This window comes from Ambystoma mexicanum, chromosome 12 (assembly GCF_040938575.1).
Source record: "Ambystoma mexicanum isolate Mex_15411 chromosome 12, UKY_AmexF1_1, whole genome shotgun sequence".
In the NCBI taxonomy this organism is placed as follows: domain Eukaryota; kingdom Metazoa; phylum Chordata; class Amphibia; order Caudata; family Ambystomatidae; genus Ambystoma; species Ambystoma mexicanum.
The window spans coordinates 897,376,402-897,392,943 of NC_090936.1; the positions used below are offsets into that span (position 1 = coordinate 897,376,402).

A 16,542-nucleotide genomic window follows, 5' to 3' on the forward strand; every position below is an offset into this window, starting at 1 on the left:
AATTAAATCTAGATCATTGGCATGCTGAAACCACAACTCTTGAGGCCCTTGGACTATTAGTTCATTGAAATCCTCGCCTTCCCTGTGTAATATTTATTTAATGGAAATGCACAGGTGCTTCATGCCACGATCGCTCATATGTGTGCTTTCCCTCTCATCGTCCAGCCGCATGATCTGGATGCCGTTTACACACGGCATCCCCCAGCTAACTCGCCCCTTAACAATCCGTGCTGTTGACACGGTTTTTGCCCATCACGATCACACCCAACTCGGCGGATCAATCTCACAACCCACTGCCACCTCTTTCCCATGAGCCCAATTACCTGCTCCCATCTAAGCCAGCACTACACGGCACCGTGCGGTCCTCACCACACGGTTTCACTTTGCCATTTTTCGTGCCAATTGGCCACGCACACCGGCCGTATGGGCCTATGCAACCTCCCACACTGGCAGCCACTGCTCGCCCACCAGCCAGTCCCGACTGAAGGGCTTACATAACTTGGAGCCCTGTGTCCACGCAAAGCACTGACGGAAACTTGCACGATTGAGCCCACGGCCATTAACCTCACCTCACCACAGGCATTGCCAACCTGCCAAGGGCACCCTATCTGGGCACCCAACAAAGCTCTTGTTTGTTTATATTCACTACCCCACAGAGTTTACCCATATTGCCCCCCTGTGGACTCAGGCTCGTGATCCCCTATTGTAGGGCATACATTACATCAAGTCACACCTCAACATCCTCCTTGCACCGAGCCACGGCAAGGATACAGGCACTGTGGAATCTTCTCCAAAATTCACCAGCTTAGGTATCAGCAGAGTCAGGCAACCCTCCCTGCTCTGATGCCCACCTAATCCGTTCCTATCTTGTCCACTTCTCCCCCAGTTGCTACTCAGAATCCCTAATCCAGAACCAATTACACCATACAATCGGGTAAGCTTTTTAACCAACAACCAATTATACTTAGCGTTCCTAACTAACTAGCTTTTTCTTATCTTCCATCCTCTTCTATCCTCCATGTTATGCCTTCCTGGGTGCACCAATTTTTCTTCCGGATTTTTACATAATGGTCTTGATTTTTTTACATAATGAACTTCTCCAAAACAAAATGTACTCAGGTATACTACGAAATGTTGATGATTCATATGTCACATCACCACTCACAAGCTACAAACATGAAACACGTATTGTTATATCACTCAACTGGATGTCATGTAATATTTTGCATCGTGATATGTCACGGAAAACTACCATGTCACCACATAACACTCACACCTCACCACCAACTTGCACAGCCTTGACACAGACCTACGGTCGAAGCACGTGTTGGCTTTTGACTTTCCTTATATGACCAGCACGATAAGTGCATCCTTTCTCATGTGATCAGCACAATATGTGCCCAGTTTACCCCTGGCCTTCAAGTTTCAATTAAGCCAAGACTATTAAACACACCCAAGTGTCCGGATCTCTCATTGCTTTAAAATTCATCAAATGTGATTATGAATCACGTGTCCAGCGTCAATATGCACAGGGTTTCTACCATCCTTTTCACTTCAACATATGGGAATCTGTGCGCTTAACCCACTGAAACCCTGTGCCGGCAGCAGGAAGAAAACAGGCACCACCTAGAACCAAACGAGCACAGGGATCCACTTGTCCTATAAGCACGCAGCCACCACTTGCTTAATCTCCCAACATATCTATCATCTAATTTTCATATTCAACAGGAATATCTACAGACAGGTCTTCTAAGATACAGTAAATAGTAAGTAATCTCAATTTGCACAATAAGCGGATTCACTCAGGATAGGGAGCTCATAATGCTGCTCTGACGTAGGAACAATGGAAACTGTAAGCGGTTCCTTGATGAAATGCACTACTGGTTTATTAGAAATACTGACTGCCCACACATTTTCAGAGGATAAACATAATGCAAAGAGATTTCCCCCCGTAGCTATGAAACATTGCACCTTTGTTACAAGTTGACATGTGGACCCTCTTGATTTACGGATATTAAGACTTGTAAAATATCACATTGGTTACTCCTAGGCAATCCTCACCACTATTCTGTTGCAGCTTCGGAACTGCTCCAGTTGTCACATTTTGAAAAGGAGGAGCAGAAGGTATCAACATTATTTCAACCGATGCTTGGAGCTGAGGCTGATTCGGGCAGTCTTTCTTTCAATCCTCCTCCCTGTACTAGAGTGAGAAGTAGTGTTACTAGTCACATATCTATTTTAATTTCCTTGTACAGGCGTTCCACCAGTATTTCCATATAGCTGTGCAGAAACGGGTCAGGAAAGTGACATGTGCCACAATAGGTGCCACCAAAGCACAGAAAACAAAATAGTGGCTGCAAACCAGAGGACCATCTGAGCTCAACGTAATACTGCTCGGCCCACCCACATGACATGGACCTTCTCTCTATGAGAGGTTTCCTTCGCACCTTATGGTACCAAAACTGCGGAATCAGCAGTCCTGTGGTCCTTATTCCATTTCCAAGGTAGTTAATGCGATGCATGTAATTAGGCGTAGCCGGATGGTGGCTTACTTCATCCTAGCACAGCTTTATGGCCATCCGTACTCTTGCCAGCCAAGCAGTGTTTAGTCTGCACCATTACCCCTTAACATTACCGTAGTTCCTACGTCATTGCCGCAGTGATGGCCCCTGTTCTGCACTGTCCAGGCCTCATGTCCGCCAATGGTCGTAAAGTAAATTGCCACCAGATACCACATTGTTCTTTTAATCACGCATGACCTGGCATCACTTACATGGTGTCCTCAATCCGTAATGATTTCCTCCCATTATGAATCATTAGTTTCAAATTCTTTTTCACCCTTCTAAAAAAAAACTCTGTGGATGCTCTGAGAATCGGGTAACATATGAGAACTGGTTCATTCACAGTAGAGCAAAGGAAACGATCTGGTCCTTCATGACGAATGTGGTAACAGTCTGGTCCTTTATGACAAAATAAAAGTATCAGTAGGGTAAGGTAAATGGTAATAGGGAGACAATTTTTGTGAAGGTTATTTTTCCCATTAAAGATAGTTATAGATTGCCCGACCTACCCATGTTTGCCCCCATTTTGCCATTCAGTGGATCTGACTCTTAGGTTTGTGGCCACTATGTTGCACAATCTCTGGGGTCTGATCTATCTTTAGATAGATTGTTGACGGGCCAAGTTTGAGAGGTGATATAGCCAATATAATGTTCTGTGTGAGGGTGTGTTGTGCTCCAATTCACACTGTTTCTTGACAGTCAACAGAACCATTTGGCCCATAAGGCATCCAGTTCCAGGGGTGCCTCTCAGGCTTACCATCTGTGCACTATGGTGATTTTATCACCCTACACGTGTTTTAGGGAGTAGGTTGGTGGCAGCTAGACTATAGTTTTGGCTTCACCAAGGGAACAAGCCATGTTACCACATAGGTAGCCCAATTTACCATTTGGGTAGCCATTGGGGTACCAATGTTTTGTTTTTTTAAATCTTGAATCGTTCTCATAGTCATTTTGTTTTTCAGGTCTTCCTGTGTTCTGGGTGACCATGGGATAGGCTCAAATAACCATTCAGGCCAAGTAGACTCTTGTTGCGCCTACAGTGGCAGCCTCCATGTTGGTCCTAACTGGTTTATGCCAGCATAGGTCTATCCCTCTCACTTCCTTTGGGGGTGTTTTAGGCAAATTTGCAGTCCTACTGACCCAGTAGTGTGGCTGTTCATCTGACCATTTGCCCTAAGTCCCTTTTAGTGATTGACTGGCTCAGTCCCTTTTTATAAGGATATTCAAGCCTTGTCCTGTCCCAGTGGCACTCTTGATTTCCTGTTCTTGTAACATTGAAGTTGCAGAAGGAGTTTTCCTGCCCATTCCCGCATTTATTGCCATTTTCAAAGCCCTCACTTGACAACAGTTGCTAAGTGCAGTGGGTGGGGTATTTCCTGGATTAGGTTTTTTCATCTGCAGGTCCAGTCTTGGCTTCCTGAAGTCTCCTGTTGACTCTGCACGTGTGTTGGCTTCAGCCCTCCACCCGGAAACCGTTTTCTCGTCCGTTTACCTCCACATCCCTCTGTTTACCACCAGGATCCATCCACTTGGCTGTTGGTCACTGCTGGTCTCCAGAGGGGACATCCTCAATCTGCCAGATCGTACACTTTGGATGTCAGAGGTGGTCTCCAGCTGTTGTCGCGATCATTGGGCCATTTGCTGCTTTCTTTGGTTCTGAACAAAACTGAATTTCCACCATACATAAAAAAACATAAACATATGACCCAGCATAAGATTATTCTGCTTCTAACAAACAGAGCCTCCTGCTGCCATGCCACATGGTACCATTTTATTTATAGGAACTGTGACGATACTGCAGATGATGTCACTTCTCCCCGGAAGTGATCCCTTTCCCTGAAGTTAGGAAGGTGAGGCCGCTAACTGATAGTCCCCCTAGGGGAGGGGCTTCCCTCCTGGGGACAAGAACGTTAGTCTGGCAAAGGGCCTGTTTTTCTCCCTACCGCACAGGGTAAAAACATCACCCAACGCTTCCTTACCCATGGTAAAGTCTGAAACGATATGTTACTGTACAAATCGGTTACTAGGGGCAAATCAAACTGATGCTAAGTGAGCAGCTAAACCAGTTCACGTGATGGTCTGTGATGCGATCAGGGTGTGGAACAACCAGTTTGTCGGCAAGTGTTTGCCCAGTACATGGCCCCTAAGAGAATTGCCACATTGGGAGAGGGGACGTGTATTTAGGCAATGGTGCTAAGTGGATGACAAGCAGAGTTTTAGTGCGTGATGCAAGATGTGCATAAATTACTGAACTGGAAACTGTGTGTTGGGATGATGTGGCTGAGGTCCATTGTCTGGTCACGGCGTCATATCACGGCTTCTCATACTTCAGCGCCTCAACCCCATATACCTGAATGCATACTATAAATGTACTCTCCTGCCAAATGCACTAGTGTATGTTGAATGATGCTTGTATTGTACTGTAACTAAGTTGAACTAGATGTAACAGCGCCGCGATGCCTTGGGGCTGCCTGTGCGCTATACAAATGTAAATAAATAAATAAAATGTGGCAGACTGACTTAGTTTGCAGCAGATGGCATTGATGCCAAGGTCCCTCTTTTGACGAATTCTGTGGTAGTCCTGGGTGGAGGTAGAGTAGGCAATCCTCCAGGAACTATATTCCCCCAGTACGTGCCAGGGAATATGTTAAAATAGTTCTTGGTATCATGTTGCATTTTAATTCATTATGTATGTGATTTACTGTAATGCATGAAGCTTACTTCTGTAATGTGGCCTTATACTATCCTTTTCCTTTGCAACTTCCACCAATTTATTTGCAGCACTTTAAGTATATACATGGGGGGGATGTAATAGCTTTATTCATATCATCACCATTTTACATCATCGTCCAATGGGTCTAGGACTAGCGCAAACCCTGCGAGATCACTCTGGCTGTTGGTCCTGTGAAGTATTCTTCAACTACCCTTATGAACTTGCTCTAGAACATTCAAAGCATAAATAAGTTGTAATGAAATTCTTTAGCAGGTTTGATTTATTACATTGCTTCTGAATTCACACTCGAAATAATTGTATTGCAATGTTTCATCGTTATTTTAAATGACACTGAAAGTTGCTACTTTCTAAAACATTAAATGTACAGTATGATGTATAGCATGCTTGTGTTTTGAAGCCTGCATGTATCTCTGTGCGTGAGACTGGGGGGGAGCTCATACTATTATTTACACGAAAGGGCACAGTCTTAGAAAACCTACCAAAAAATGAAACATAATAAAAACAAGCTTTGGTAAAGCCAACAATTCTGTTTTTTGTATAGTCGTTTGCTTGGATCGATGAGAACAAAATAAGCATTATGAACTGCCTCTGTCATCAAGTGACGTAAATTGTGTTTGGGCCACTTATAGATCTTATATACCTTAAGAGTTTAGTCCTTTTGGTTAGTTTTGCAATTTGAAAAATGTCCCATTTCTTTTTTCTTTCTTAGCATCAGAATTTTGAGGAACAAATGCAAGGGTTGAAGATTCAGTTAATACAACTGAGTGCTTTACTTCGGTTGTTGGACAGTGGATTTTGCAGCTACCTTGGTATGTGTTCTTACGCAAGTGTCCTCATTTTCAGTGTACATATTGTGTGATTATTTCCACTATTAATCAAATGTATACAAGATTATTGATGCAAATAAGGAAAATGGCAACAAAACTGTTAATGTTTACATGTTGCTTCTCTTGTTCACAACCTGTTGCCTTTCCATTGTATTTCAGTCTAATGGGAGCTTTCGTTCCTAGCTTTCTTTAACACAACTTGAAAACAGGCACTCTCATTTCCCAAATGCATCAACTCGCTAACACAGTTTCAGTTAGAATCTTTCAGTCTGAGTTCCACAATCCATCTGTTTACATAAATACAATTTGGTGATTGGGGACCTTCATTCCAAGTTTCAGAGTGCACCAGTCCTCTTCAGCACAGCTTGAGGTGAGAGTTCTTCCATGCTGACTCTGACACACATGGCATTTTAGTTTGCAGCTCACTCGGTACTCTCCCTATCCCATCCTCAAAATCTTCTCAATTCCTGCAAATCGATAGGGTGAGTTGCATGAGGGAAAACATACTTCACCTCGGTTAGAAGATGGGTGTTCATCTGTGTAGGATGCTTAGGTCATTGGTTTTTAAGGGAAGGTTCAAGAACATTGTGGGAGGCAATTTGAAGAAGCAGAGGGGGATTATGCAGTCTTCTGGTATTTTGATGAACTCACCAAAGATTATTCAGTGTGTAGTCATTTCAGATACAACACAATTATCTGATGAGAAGCGTGGAAACCATGTTGTGCTTTTTTAAGACCCTGCCTCCACCATCTGCGTAGATGACACAGAGAGGAGAGCAGCGCTCCTAGCACAGTAAGGTGAGAGCACACCAGTGAAGTTAAAGCCTGTTTGCATGCTCGAAGGGGCTCACTAAACATGCACTGCAGAACATTGTAAATCGTGCTCTGCCAGCATCCACTTCCAGGGGAAAGGACCTAGCAACAGGTCCACGCACTGACTGTTGTGTGTCACCCAGGCAAAAAGACTATATTGGGAAAAAATGCTTCCAGCCTCCTGTGACAAGACCAGTAAGCTGGCCTTGTCCAGAGGGCAGCCAGCACCAGCCCTAACCATGATGGTGACGGGGGCTTTAAAGGGAAACCCAAAACCTGTTCTCAACCCTGGTGCCAGCATGCTAGTTTTCATATTCTTATCCCCAGCGTTGCCTCCAAGTACAAATGTGCGGCAAAGTTTTCGGCCAGATGCGAATACCACCATGCTGAAGGATCAGAGCTGGGAGGATGAGAAAACCAGAACACCAACTTACCTGACGTACCACAGAACATGACAGCAGAGACAACCACAACACCTCTGGGCCTCAAAACCTTCAACTCTCTCTTCCTAAATATCTTCCTTCTCAAGCTCTTCGCTCTTCCGTCTCCAACTCCCTCATGGTCAGTCGCTTCTCCAAGCAACGAGTTGGTGGTAGATTTCTTGCTTCGGCTGGGGCCTCCCTCTGGAGCAGCCTCCCTGCCTCTGTGAAACTTGAGGAGAATCATCTCCTGTTCTGAAAGCACCTCAAACCATTTCTCTTTGTTTCTGCTTTTTCTCCTCCTCTCCCCTGCTGACTTCCTGGCTGAAACTGAAACTGCACTGGTTACCTGGCTACCCTCTGATCTCGGGCCCAGGTCCCCTCCCCCGCCAGTTGCACACCTGCACTGCCTTCCTGGCAAACCCAGCACTTGAGGACTCTTTTCTGTTTCTGTACAGTCCCACTACCAGCACTTGACACCTGATGGCTGCACTTACCCTTGCACTTGCCACCTGCTGGCCGTACCTTTCTTATTATTTATTCTATTATATCCTATGTACTGCACTGTCCCCTCCCACACTTCCCCTTTCCCCCTTCCCTTGCACTTGTGCGATCTGAATGACACCTGGCCTAGTAGGGTCGTTGTCTGTCTTCCCGCTGTTCCCCCTCCCCTCCCCTCCCTTGCCTTGCCGCTCCTTGAAACACCTGTGTTGAAACACCTGTGTATAGGCGCATAATAAATGCCATATCATATCACAGCAGAGACCGGTCCAAGAAGAAGGAAATACAAAGAAAAGCAGATGATTGGGGAAGGAACCTAGAAAGACAAAAAAGTAATCTTTCCTCACATATGTAGAACATCGGCTCTATAAGCAAGAAGACATCCCAGGGCTTATCCCACTTGCCTGTGGAAGGTGGTTTCTACTTGTAAGGTTACATTTATTGCCATTAAACAAACGCACAAGATGGAAAAATGGGGACACCAAGTGCAGATGTCACATGGGGCAAGAAGATCTGATGCATTTTCTGTTAATTTGTCCTCGTTTTATAGATCTTCATGGAATTTGGCTGGGGACTTTTTTTTAAAGATAAACGGAATAAGGCCATACCGATCAGCAATGCACTGCATGATGAATTGTGAAGACCCTGATTTAGTGTATAGTTCAATTGAGTTTCTCAAAGGAGATGAGCTTTTTTTTAATGAAAATTAGTTTCTGTGCCGGTTTTACGTAATGATTAGCGTCAAATGATGTTGATATTGCATGTAAATGGTGAAATCCAAAATATAAACAAATTGGTTTGTTTAAGTCTTCATATCAGGCTAAGGAGGGCACTTTATGTATTTTATGACATCTGCCTCTCTCCTCATATTACAAGCTCTTGCTTTAAGAGCTAATTAGAGTTGACTTAACCTGCAAAATGTAGTTATATTTCACTCCCGCCGTTTCCAAGAGGCAGTGCCTTACAACCTCCCCTGTATCACAAGTATTTGTCTATACCAGGGGAGGCCACAATCTCGACACTGATATTCACAATATGATTAGCATAAAATCCCAGATGTGCTTTTAAAAAAGAAGTTAATGTCTTCCTGTTTTGCTTCCCTTTTACCTTACTTAAGCAGCCCTCCAGCCTCGTTTCCTTTGCAGTTGGTCAGTAGGTGCAAGTGGACCTAGGCCACGTCGCCTAAACCCCATCCACCTTCTTAGCCCTGCTTCTTCCTTTCTGCTCTTAACTCTTAGATCAAGGGCATCTCTCGCCCAGGTGTCCGAAGAAAAAGACCATTACTGTTTGGACCTGTTAGGACCGGGAGGACACAGGGCCTAAAACCCTGCTCTAACAACAGGTAAGCACACGCCGACATGTGATTTATTTTCCTCTGTCCCTACCATCACCAGGCAACGTCAATGACATCGCCCCTCCTCTAAGGCATGGACTCTGCAATGCAGCAACTCACCCACATCAGTCTCAAGCCTATCAGCACCCCCTCACCGTCCTCAACATTGAAGTTGATGCTCGCCTACGTCCACTCTGCTATCAACCATGCAGCAGACCTCGCCAACCTCATCACTACACACAATCTTGATGCCCTCTTCATCACAGAAACCTGGCTGACGCCCATCTCCACCCACATCCTAGCCGTCCTTGTCCCTGATGACTACAGCATCCAGCACAGAGTTCTGCCGAACAAGACAAGCGGAGGCCTCGCAGTCATCCACAAGACCTTGTGGCCCTGTACCAGACTTGAAGTCGACAACATTTGCTCCTTTGAAGTCCTCTCCTGCCATTTCCCAGTCTCCCAGACGGACACAGTCACCTTCCATCTCATCTAAAGACCACCCAAACTCAACACCTCCTTCATCAGAGACTTCACCGACCTGGCCACCACCATGTCCTTCACGCACCCCATCCTCATCTTCCTAGGCGACTTCAACCTCCCAGGCAACAAAGCCACCAAATCAATGAAGGAAGCTCTCTTAGGCCTTCTCGACAGCCTCACACAGCACACGAAAGACCCAACGCATGAGAAAGGTAACATCCTCGACCTAATCATCATTGCACTGCCTTCAGCTCTCCTCTCCTGCTTGATTGGTCTGATCACCTGGCTGTGCCTGTCAACATCCTGCACGACAGCCCAGGTAAACATTCCCAACAGAAACCCATCAGACAAACCTTCAGGTCCTTCAAGAACTTCAAGGTGGAAGCCCTCATGGAAGACCTCACCAACCCCGAACCTCACATTCTTACAGGCCATGAACAACAAGACTGTGAAATTAACTATTGTACTCGCTCTGACGACATTTCAGATAGTGCAAGAGCTAAAACACAGATAGGAAGGAAATGGGAAACAAACAGGCGACTACTGCCGAACTAGGCCTGACAACATTTCTGGTTGAGCCGGAGATTAACAAGAGGTGAGGTAGTGGGGAGGAGGAGAAAGAGGGGTGAGGAACAAAACAAGCGACTATCATACTAGACCTGACGACATTTCAGATAGTGCTGGGGGCAGGAGGGGGACAAGTAAAGGGAGGGGAGGTGGAGACAAACATGTGTTGCTATCATACCAGGTCCAGGGACAATTCTGAAAGGAGTAAGTGCATAGAAAAAGTAAAGAATGGTAGGAGGAGAGAGGGAGAAGGGAGAGGACGAGAAAATGAGAATAAAACAGTAAGAAAAAATATAGCTATAAATAAATATATAAAACACAGGTTTCAACCTTGAAGCTGTATTTCTGTGAGGTTCCAATACATCTGAACTTCAAAACTGCAATGTTCAGCCGGTGGGTCTGCATCAAAGTTCTCATCTGAGGCTGTTTTTGGTATATTTTCGTGATGTCAATATGGTGGCTATTGCGGGGACGATCTGCCATCGGCAGCCAAAGTGCCTCTGTGATGTGAGCTCCTGTTACCGCCCTCTCTATCTGAACCCACCTGTTATCTCCATTTTCCCCAAACCAGTCTTAATAACCCTGAGCTGTGCTGCCTGATAATATTCCTAAAAATTTGGGAGGCCCAGTCCACTTTTATTTGTAGGGAGCATTAGGGTTCTCAGCGAGACTTGTGGTGTTTTGTTTGTCCATATGTATTTGGAGATTAGTTTATTCTGTGTCCTGAAGAAGGATGTCGGGATGGAGATTGGGAGAGCCTGGAATAGATACAGAACTCTTGGAAGAATAACCATTTTAATAGCATTCACTCTTCCTAGCCAGGACACCGATAATGGGGACCACGTCTGGGGCTGCGCCTGGATCTAGGCGAGTAGAGGATGAAAGTTTGCTTTGTAGACCCCTTTTAGCGTGCGCGTATTGGTCACCCCCAGGACTTTGATGATGTCGGGAACCCACTTCAGTTGTCGCTCCCTTCGTCCCTCTCACTTCTGCTTGGTCGGTCGCTAGGTATAAGAATTCTGATATTGTAACATACATTTGTAGGCCAGCGACCTTCCCAAATTCCTCCAGCTCCCATAGCTCCGCTGGGAGGGAGGACGCTTGGTCTGTGATAGTGAACAGCATGTCATCTGCATATGCCATTAGCTTGTACCTTCGCCCCCAAAGAAGATGCCCTAGATGCCTCCGAGTTTCGAAGTCTCGCCAAGAGTGGCTCCAGATGGAGCGCATACAGCAGCGGGAAGAGGGGCAACCTTGCCTCATTCCCCTGCTGAGTAGGACCTGGTCTGAGGGCTGGCCATTCACCAGGAGCCAAGCCAAGGGTTGGGCATACTTTGCTCGTACCATTGCTATACATTTCGGACCGAACGCCATGTTGTGGCGGGTGTGCAAGAGGAAGGACCATTCGATGCGGTCGAATGTCGTCTCCGCCTCCAGTGTTACCAGCACTGCCACGTCTCCTTTCCTCGCAACCTTTTCTGACATGTGGCAGATTCTCAGAAGGTTATCATGTCTTTGGCGGCCCTTAATGAACCTGGCTTGGTCATGGTGAATCAGTGTTGGCATCAGATGCCCCACCCTAATGGTGAGGACCTTAGAATAGATCTTTGCGCCGGTGTTGAGGAGCGCGATGGGGTGATAGGACCCACAGTCTGCAGGATCTTTCCCTGATTTGGGGAAGATAACAATTTTTGCCTGTTCCATGGAGTTTGTGATCTTACCCACTTCTCCGAAGGAATTAAATAGAGCCACCAGTCTTGGGGCCAAGGTGGCCCTCAACCGCTTATGAAAGGAGATTGGGAACCCATGGGGCCCGGAGCTTTATTCAGTGGGAGATTTGCAATCACTGTTAGTATCTCCTCCTGAGAGATGTCCATCTTTAATGAGTCTCTGTCGGAGGCCGCAAGTGCCTGCAAGGGAGCAGACTCTTTGTACGCACGCTGACACCTCTGATCGGGGTGATCAGAGGCGTAGTAATAGGTGTGGAACTGTGCAGCTATGAGTTCTGATGAGGTTACTCTGCTGCCTGGCGCGACTTCTATCACCTGTATTGTATGGGGCGCCTTTTTTTGCCTTAGCTGTCTGGCCAGGAGCTTGTCTGCCTTATTGGCATCAATGTAGTATTTCTGCTTTAGATATAGCAGGCTTCATTCGGCTTGCTTCGTGTGGAGAAAGTCAAGCTTCCCTGTGGCGCATCCGTACTGCCTAGACAGCTCTGGCGAGGACTCCAATCTATGCATGACCCGCTTCACCTCCGCTTCGAGGTCCGATTCTAGCTTCCTCTTGAGCCGGGTCACGTGTGCCTCAGCCTTAATGAGTTCTCCCCTCATTGATGCGTTGAACGCATTCCACTCAACTTCCAACGAGGTGCCCGCCCCCGTATTGATGTCAAAGAACTGAGTCACAGGTGGGCTGATCTGATAGTAGGGCCCTGGGAAATGACAGTTTCCATAACCTGAATTGCTGAAGGGGCAAGATAAGATCGAAAGTGATTGGAGCATGATCGGAGATGGTTATAGTATGGGTGTCTATTGCTTCAAGTCTCCCTCTGAGCGTGGCAGAGGCCCAAACATAATCAATTCTGGAGAACGATTTGTGCATATGCGAGTAGTGTGTATAAGCTATCTCTTCCCCTCTCAATGAGGTCCAAACATCTCGGTCAGCCTTTGAAACCGCTCGTTGAGGGATCGGGAGGGTGAGGGCTGGGGGTATTTTGTCATTGTGCTCCTGTCCCTTACGGGGTCCCAGTCTATGTTCAGGTCTCCCAGGAGAACTATGTCCCCCACATTGAATTGCTCCAGCTTGCTTGGAGATGACCGCTTTCAGAAAGCCCTCCTGTCCCACGTTCGGTGCATAGATCGAAGCCAGTGTTAGTGATTGGGCTGAGTTGTACCAAGAGGAACAGATAGTGGCCTGCTGGGTCTGCCTGCGATTTCAAAATAGATACCTGTGAGTCTCTTTTAAATGCGATGTCTACCCCCGCCCTTTCCATCCCAGCATTGGCCTTTATAATCTTGAGGTATTGACCTAATTTCAGCTAGCCTGTCCTGCCTCCTACTGTGGGTCTACTGGAGAGCCACTATATCTGGTTGGAGTTTAGATAAGATGCTGTCCAAGTTCATCTTTCCACTGTGGTGTGGGTTAAGCCTGTACTCCTGGCCTTCCTGTAAAGCTGTGTTTCGCCTGTTTGTGTGTAATGCGTGGTGTGCCACTGTTCCGTTTATATTAAGTGCCCAGTCCCTCCCCCTCCGCCCCCTACCCCCTTCCTTCCTTCCTTCCTTCCTTCCTTCCTTCCTTCCTTCCTTCCTTCCTTCCTTCCTTCCTTCCTTCCTTCCTTCCTTCCTTCCTTCCTTCCTTGCTTCCTCCCTCCCTCCCTGCCTCCCTCCCTGCCTGCCTCCCTCCCTCCCTCCCTCCCTCCCTCCCTGCCTCCCTCCCTTCCTCCCTCCCTTCCTGGTATAGACCCCCTGTACCACTCTAGCTGCAGGAATCTCCCACGGAGGGGGCCTACTAAGGCAACCAGGGACGTGTGCAGCATATCCTAAAACCCCCCATGTGATTCCACCCCCTCTGCCCTGAGACCTCTAATTGACCACCTTACATTGCCCTCCCCAGGCGTTGTGCAGAGATTTCCACCCTTGCCCCTGTTAGCGTTCATCGTTCCTTGGGGTCTCTGCCGGGGGTCAAGAGCCCTCTCCCAATGCTCTGAGCTCGGTTCCTCTTAGAGGTGCCCGGTACCCCCCCTTTTCTGCTTCTTTCGCCCGGACTGATGACCATTCCCACCTTCTTGGTTTGCTTAGGCTGTTTGCGCCGAGGTTGCTTGGTGCCTGCAGCTCTTCCTCTATGCCGAGCAGTTTCGGCCCCAACCTCTGGCGAAGTGACCGTTGCTGTTTTCCTTGCCACTCGAACACCATCCTGAATGGGAAGGTCCATCTGTAGCGAATGTCCTTGTCCTGGAGGGCTCTGGTTACTGGGACCATTTGTCTCCTCTTAGCCAGCATTTTTGGGATAAGTCCTGATAGAGAGAGATATCTGCTCCGTTATAGGATATTTGATTTGCCTTTTTTACAGCTGCCAGGATCATCTCCTTCGTGTTGTAGTTGTGTAAGGCCACCAACAAATCCCTGGGTCGTGCCCCCGGGTCTGATTTGCGTGGGCCCACTTTGTGCACCCTGTACAATCTGATCTCTGTTGCAGAGTCATCTGCTAGCAGGTCAGCGAAGATACCCCGGATCACCCGCTTGAGGTCTTTGTCGTAGACGTCTTCCGTCAGAAATTGTATACGGATGTTGGATCTCCTAGACCTATTCTCTAGGTCCTCTGTCTGAATCTCAAGATTGTGTGTCACGTTTGCCAGCTGATGCAACAGCACCTCTGACCTCCTGGCGTCGTCTGCCAACTCTTGGAGTGCCCTTTCGTTGGTGTCCACCCTCTTCTCAATTTTACGAACATCTGTTTTTATTTCCTGTAGTGCGGTTGCAAAGTCTTCCCTCATTTTATCCATTTGAGTTTGGACTGTGTTGGTGATCTTGTCTCCAAATTCGGTGAAGAATTGCTTTAGGACCGCATGTGAGACTGCCTGGTCAAGAGGTTCAGAGCAAGGAGGGTCCTCACCATCAGATTGGCCGTGCAAGGTCCCCGACCTTTTACCCCTCGCCCCCACATCTTCTGAATACCACATTCCGGGGCTTTCTTAGTGCCTTTTGCACTGTGCTGCGGGTGCCTCCCCCTTGATTTAGACATTGCCCCTTCGGGGGCAATGGCCGCTTGCCTGATGAGGGAAGAGACGCTCTGGTTGTTCTTGATTTGCGCGGTCCCTGGGCCCTCCGAGGGAGCAAGTTTGGGTCCTTCGGATGGTGTTCGGGGCTTATAAGACCTGCTGGGGGTTTTAGTCCCTTTCCGTTCCCCCCATAGAGTTCTTATATCTTCTTGGTTCTGTGCTGCCCGGGGAGGGGGGGGGGAGTCACCCAGACCTTGCTTAGGTCCCTCAGGCAAGTATTGGCCCTTGGATGCGCGGATGAGTGTTTCGCCCCCCTTCGGTAGGTGCTCCTCTGGGTGAGGGGATCTGGGGGTTTCTTGGGCTGAGGGTTTGCTGCCCCTGCCTCCGGGCCTGGCAGGCTCAAGCGCCCCGCTGTTGTGGTGCACCTTGCTGTCTCAGGGTGCTCCTGTCTGCCTCTGTTAGGGTGCTGCTGGGCCTCTCCAGAGTTCTCCTCTCCAAGGGAGAGCTGCCCCGTGTGTGGAGGCTCTTATTACTGCTTGTCCCTCAAGCTGGGCGCCAGGCTGGGTCTGCAGGAGCTGGCTGGGATCTCCTCATGCTGCGGTCCTCCTCCTGCTGGGGTCGTCCCCAGTATGCTAACTTGGGCAGCACTGTCTGATTACTCTGTCACTATGTGAGAGGCTGATCCTGGCTTGGCCTCTGGGCCTTTGTGGTGCCATGTGGCTGTGGGTGTACGATATCCGCCCCCCTCCGCTCACCTTATATTTCACGGCCGTGGCCACATATCGGCTTAAGTGTCAAGTGCTTCTTGTCTGGGGCCGCGGTGTCCTCGGCTCCTCCGTGGGTGTGCGCGTGTATATCAGCATATACGTCAGTCTGACAACATATATGTTGTCAGACTGACGTTATTCTCACCCCCTCTATAAAAAGTTTTCCTCCTGAGTTTAAGCCCACAACAGGCTCTAGATGTGCTCAATTTTCTTTCTGGTTTTCTGGTTTCATCAAGGCTGTATTATAGCCCACCGTATGCTTTCAAACACAGTTAAGTTTTATCTGGCCCTTGCAACAATGCAGACAACAGCTCCCAGAAGGCTTTTGGCAACCTCCTTTCCTGCCTGCCTGAGTTTTGGCAGTGCTTGAGTTTATTACACTCCTCAGATGAATCCTCGTGCTTCCTTTCACGCTCTCTCCTCCTTCCCCACCTTTCCAGATCTCATTCCTAATTGCCACACATCTCCATTTTATAATTCTTTTAGTCCTAACCACCCCAAAATGTCCTAGCATTGGCTGGGCCATTTTCCTTTTGGACATGGGATTGGTCGGTAAAACTTGATTCGATATCTTTATCGTATATTCACTTTTTCGCCCTTTGTCATCATGTGCAGCGACTTCCCCCTCATCTGCCATGTAATGATTGCTTCATTTACAGACAGACCATTGACAGAGGATGGAAATGGACTAGCCTTCATTTTGGTGTCAGACAGCTATTTTGTACCTTCTTCTTTTAATACCTGGCCCATGCCAGCCTTTGGTTGCAAGACCTTAGTAGGCTTTTGAATCTAGCTTTTGCCTTTTGTTCTGGCCTTTTAT

At 47.5% G+C, this 16,542-nt stretch overlaps 1 protein-coding gene across 3 annotated transcripts in view; it reads left to right on the plus strand.

Annotated features, from left to right (window-relative positions):
* The window catches only part of TBC1D15 (TBC1 domain family member 15), a 1,818,951-nt gene that overhangs the window by 1,582,735 nt on the left and 219,674 nt on the right, over nt 1–16,542 (plus strand). For all 3 annotated transcript variants that reach the window (XM_069629387.1, XM_069629388.1, XM_069629389.1), the window contains one exon: nt 6,005–6,104. In XM_069629387.1, the coding sequence (XP_069485488.1) occupies nt 6,005–6,104 (100 nt within the window). The remainder of the gene's footprint in view (nt 1–6,004; nt 6,105–16,542) is intronic.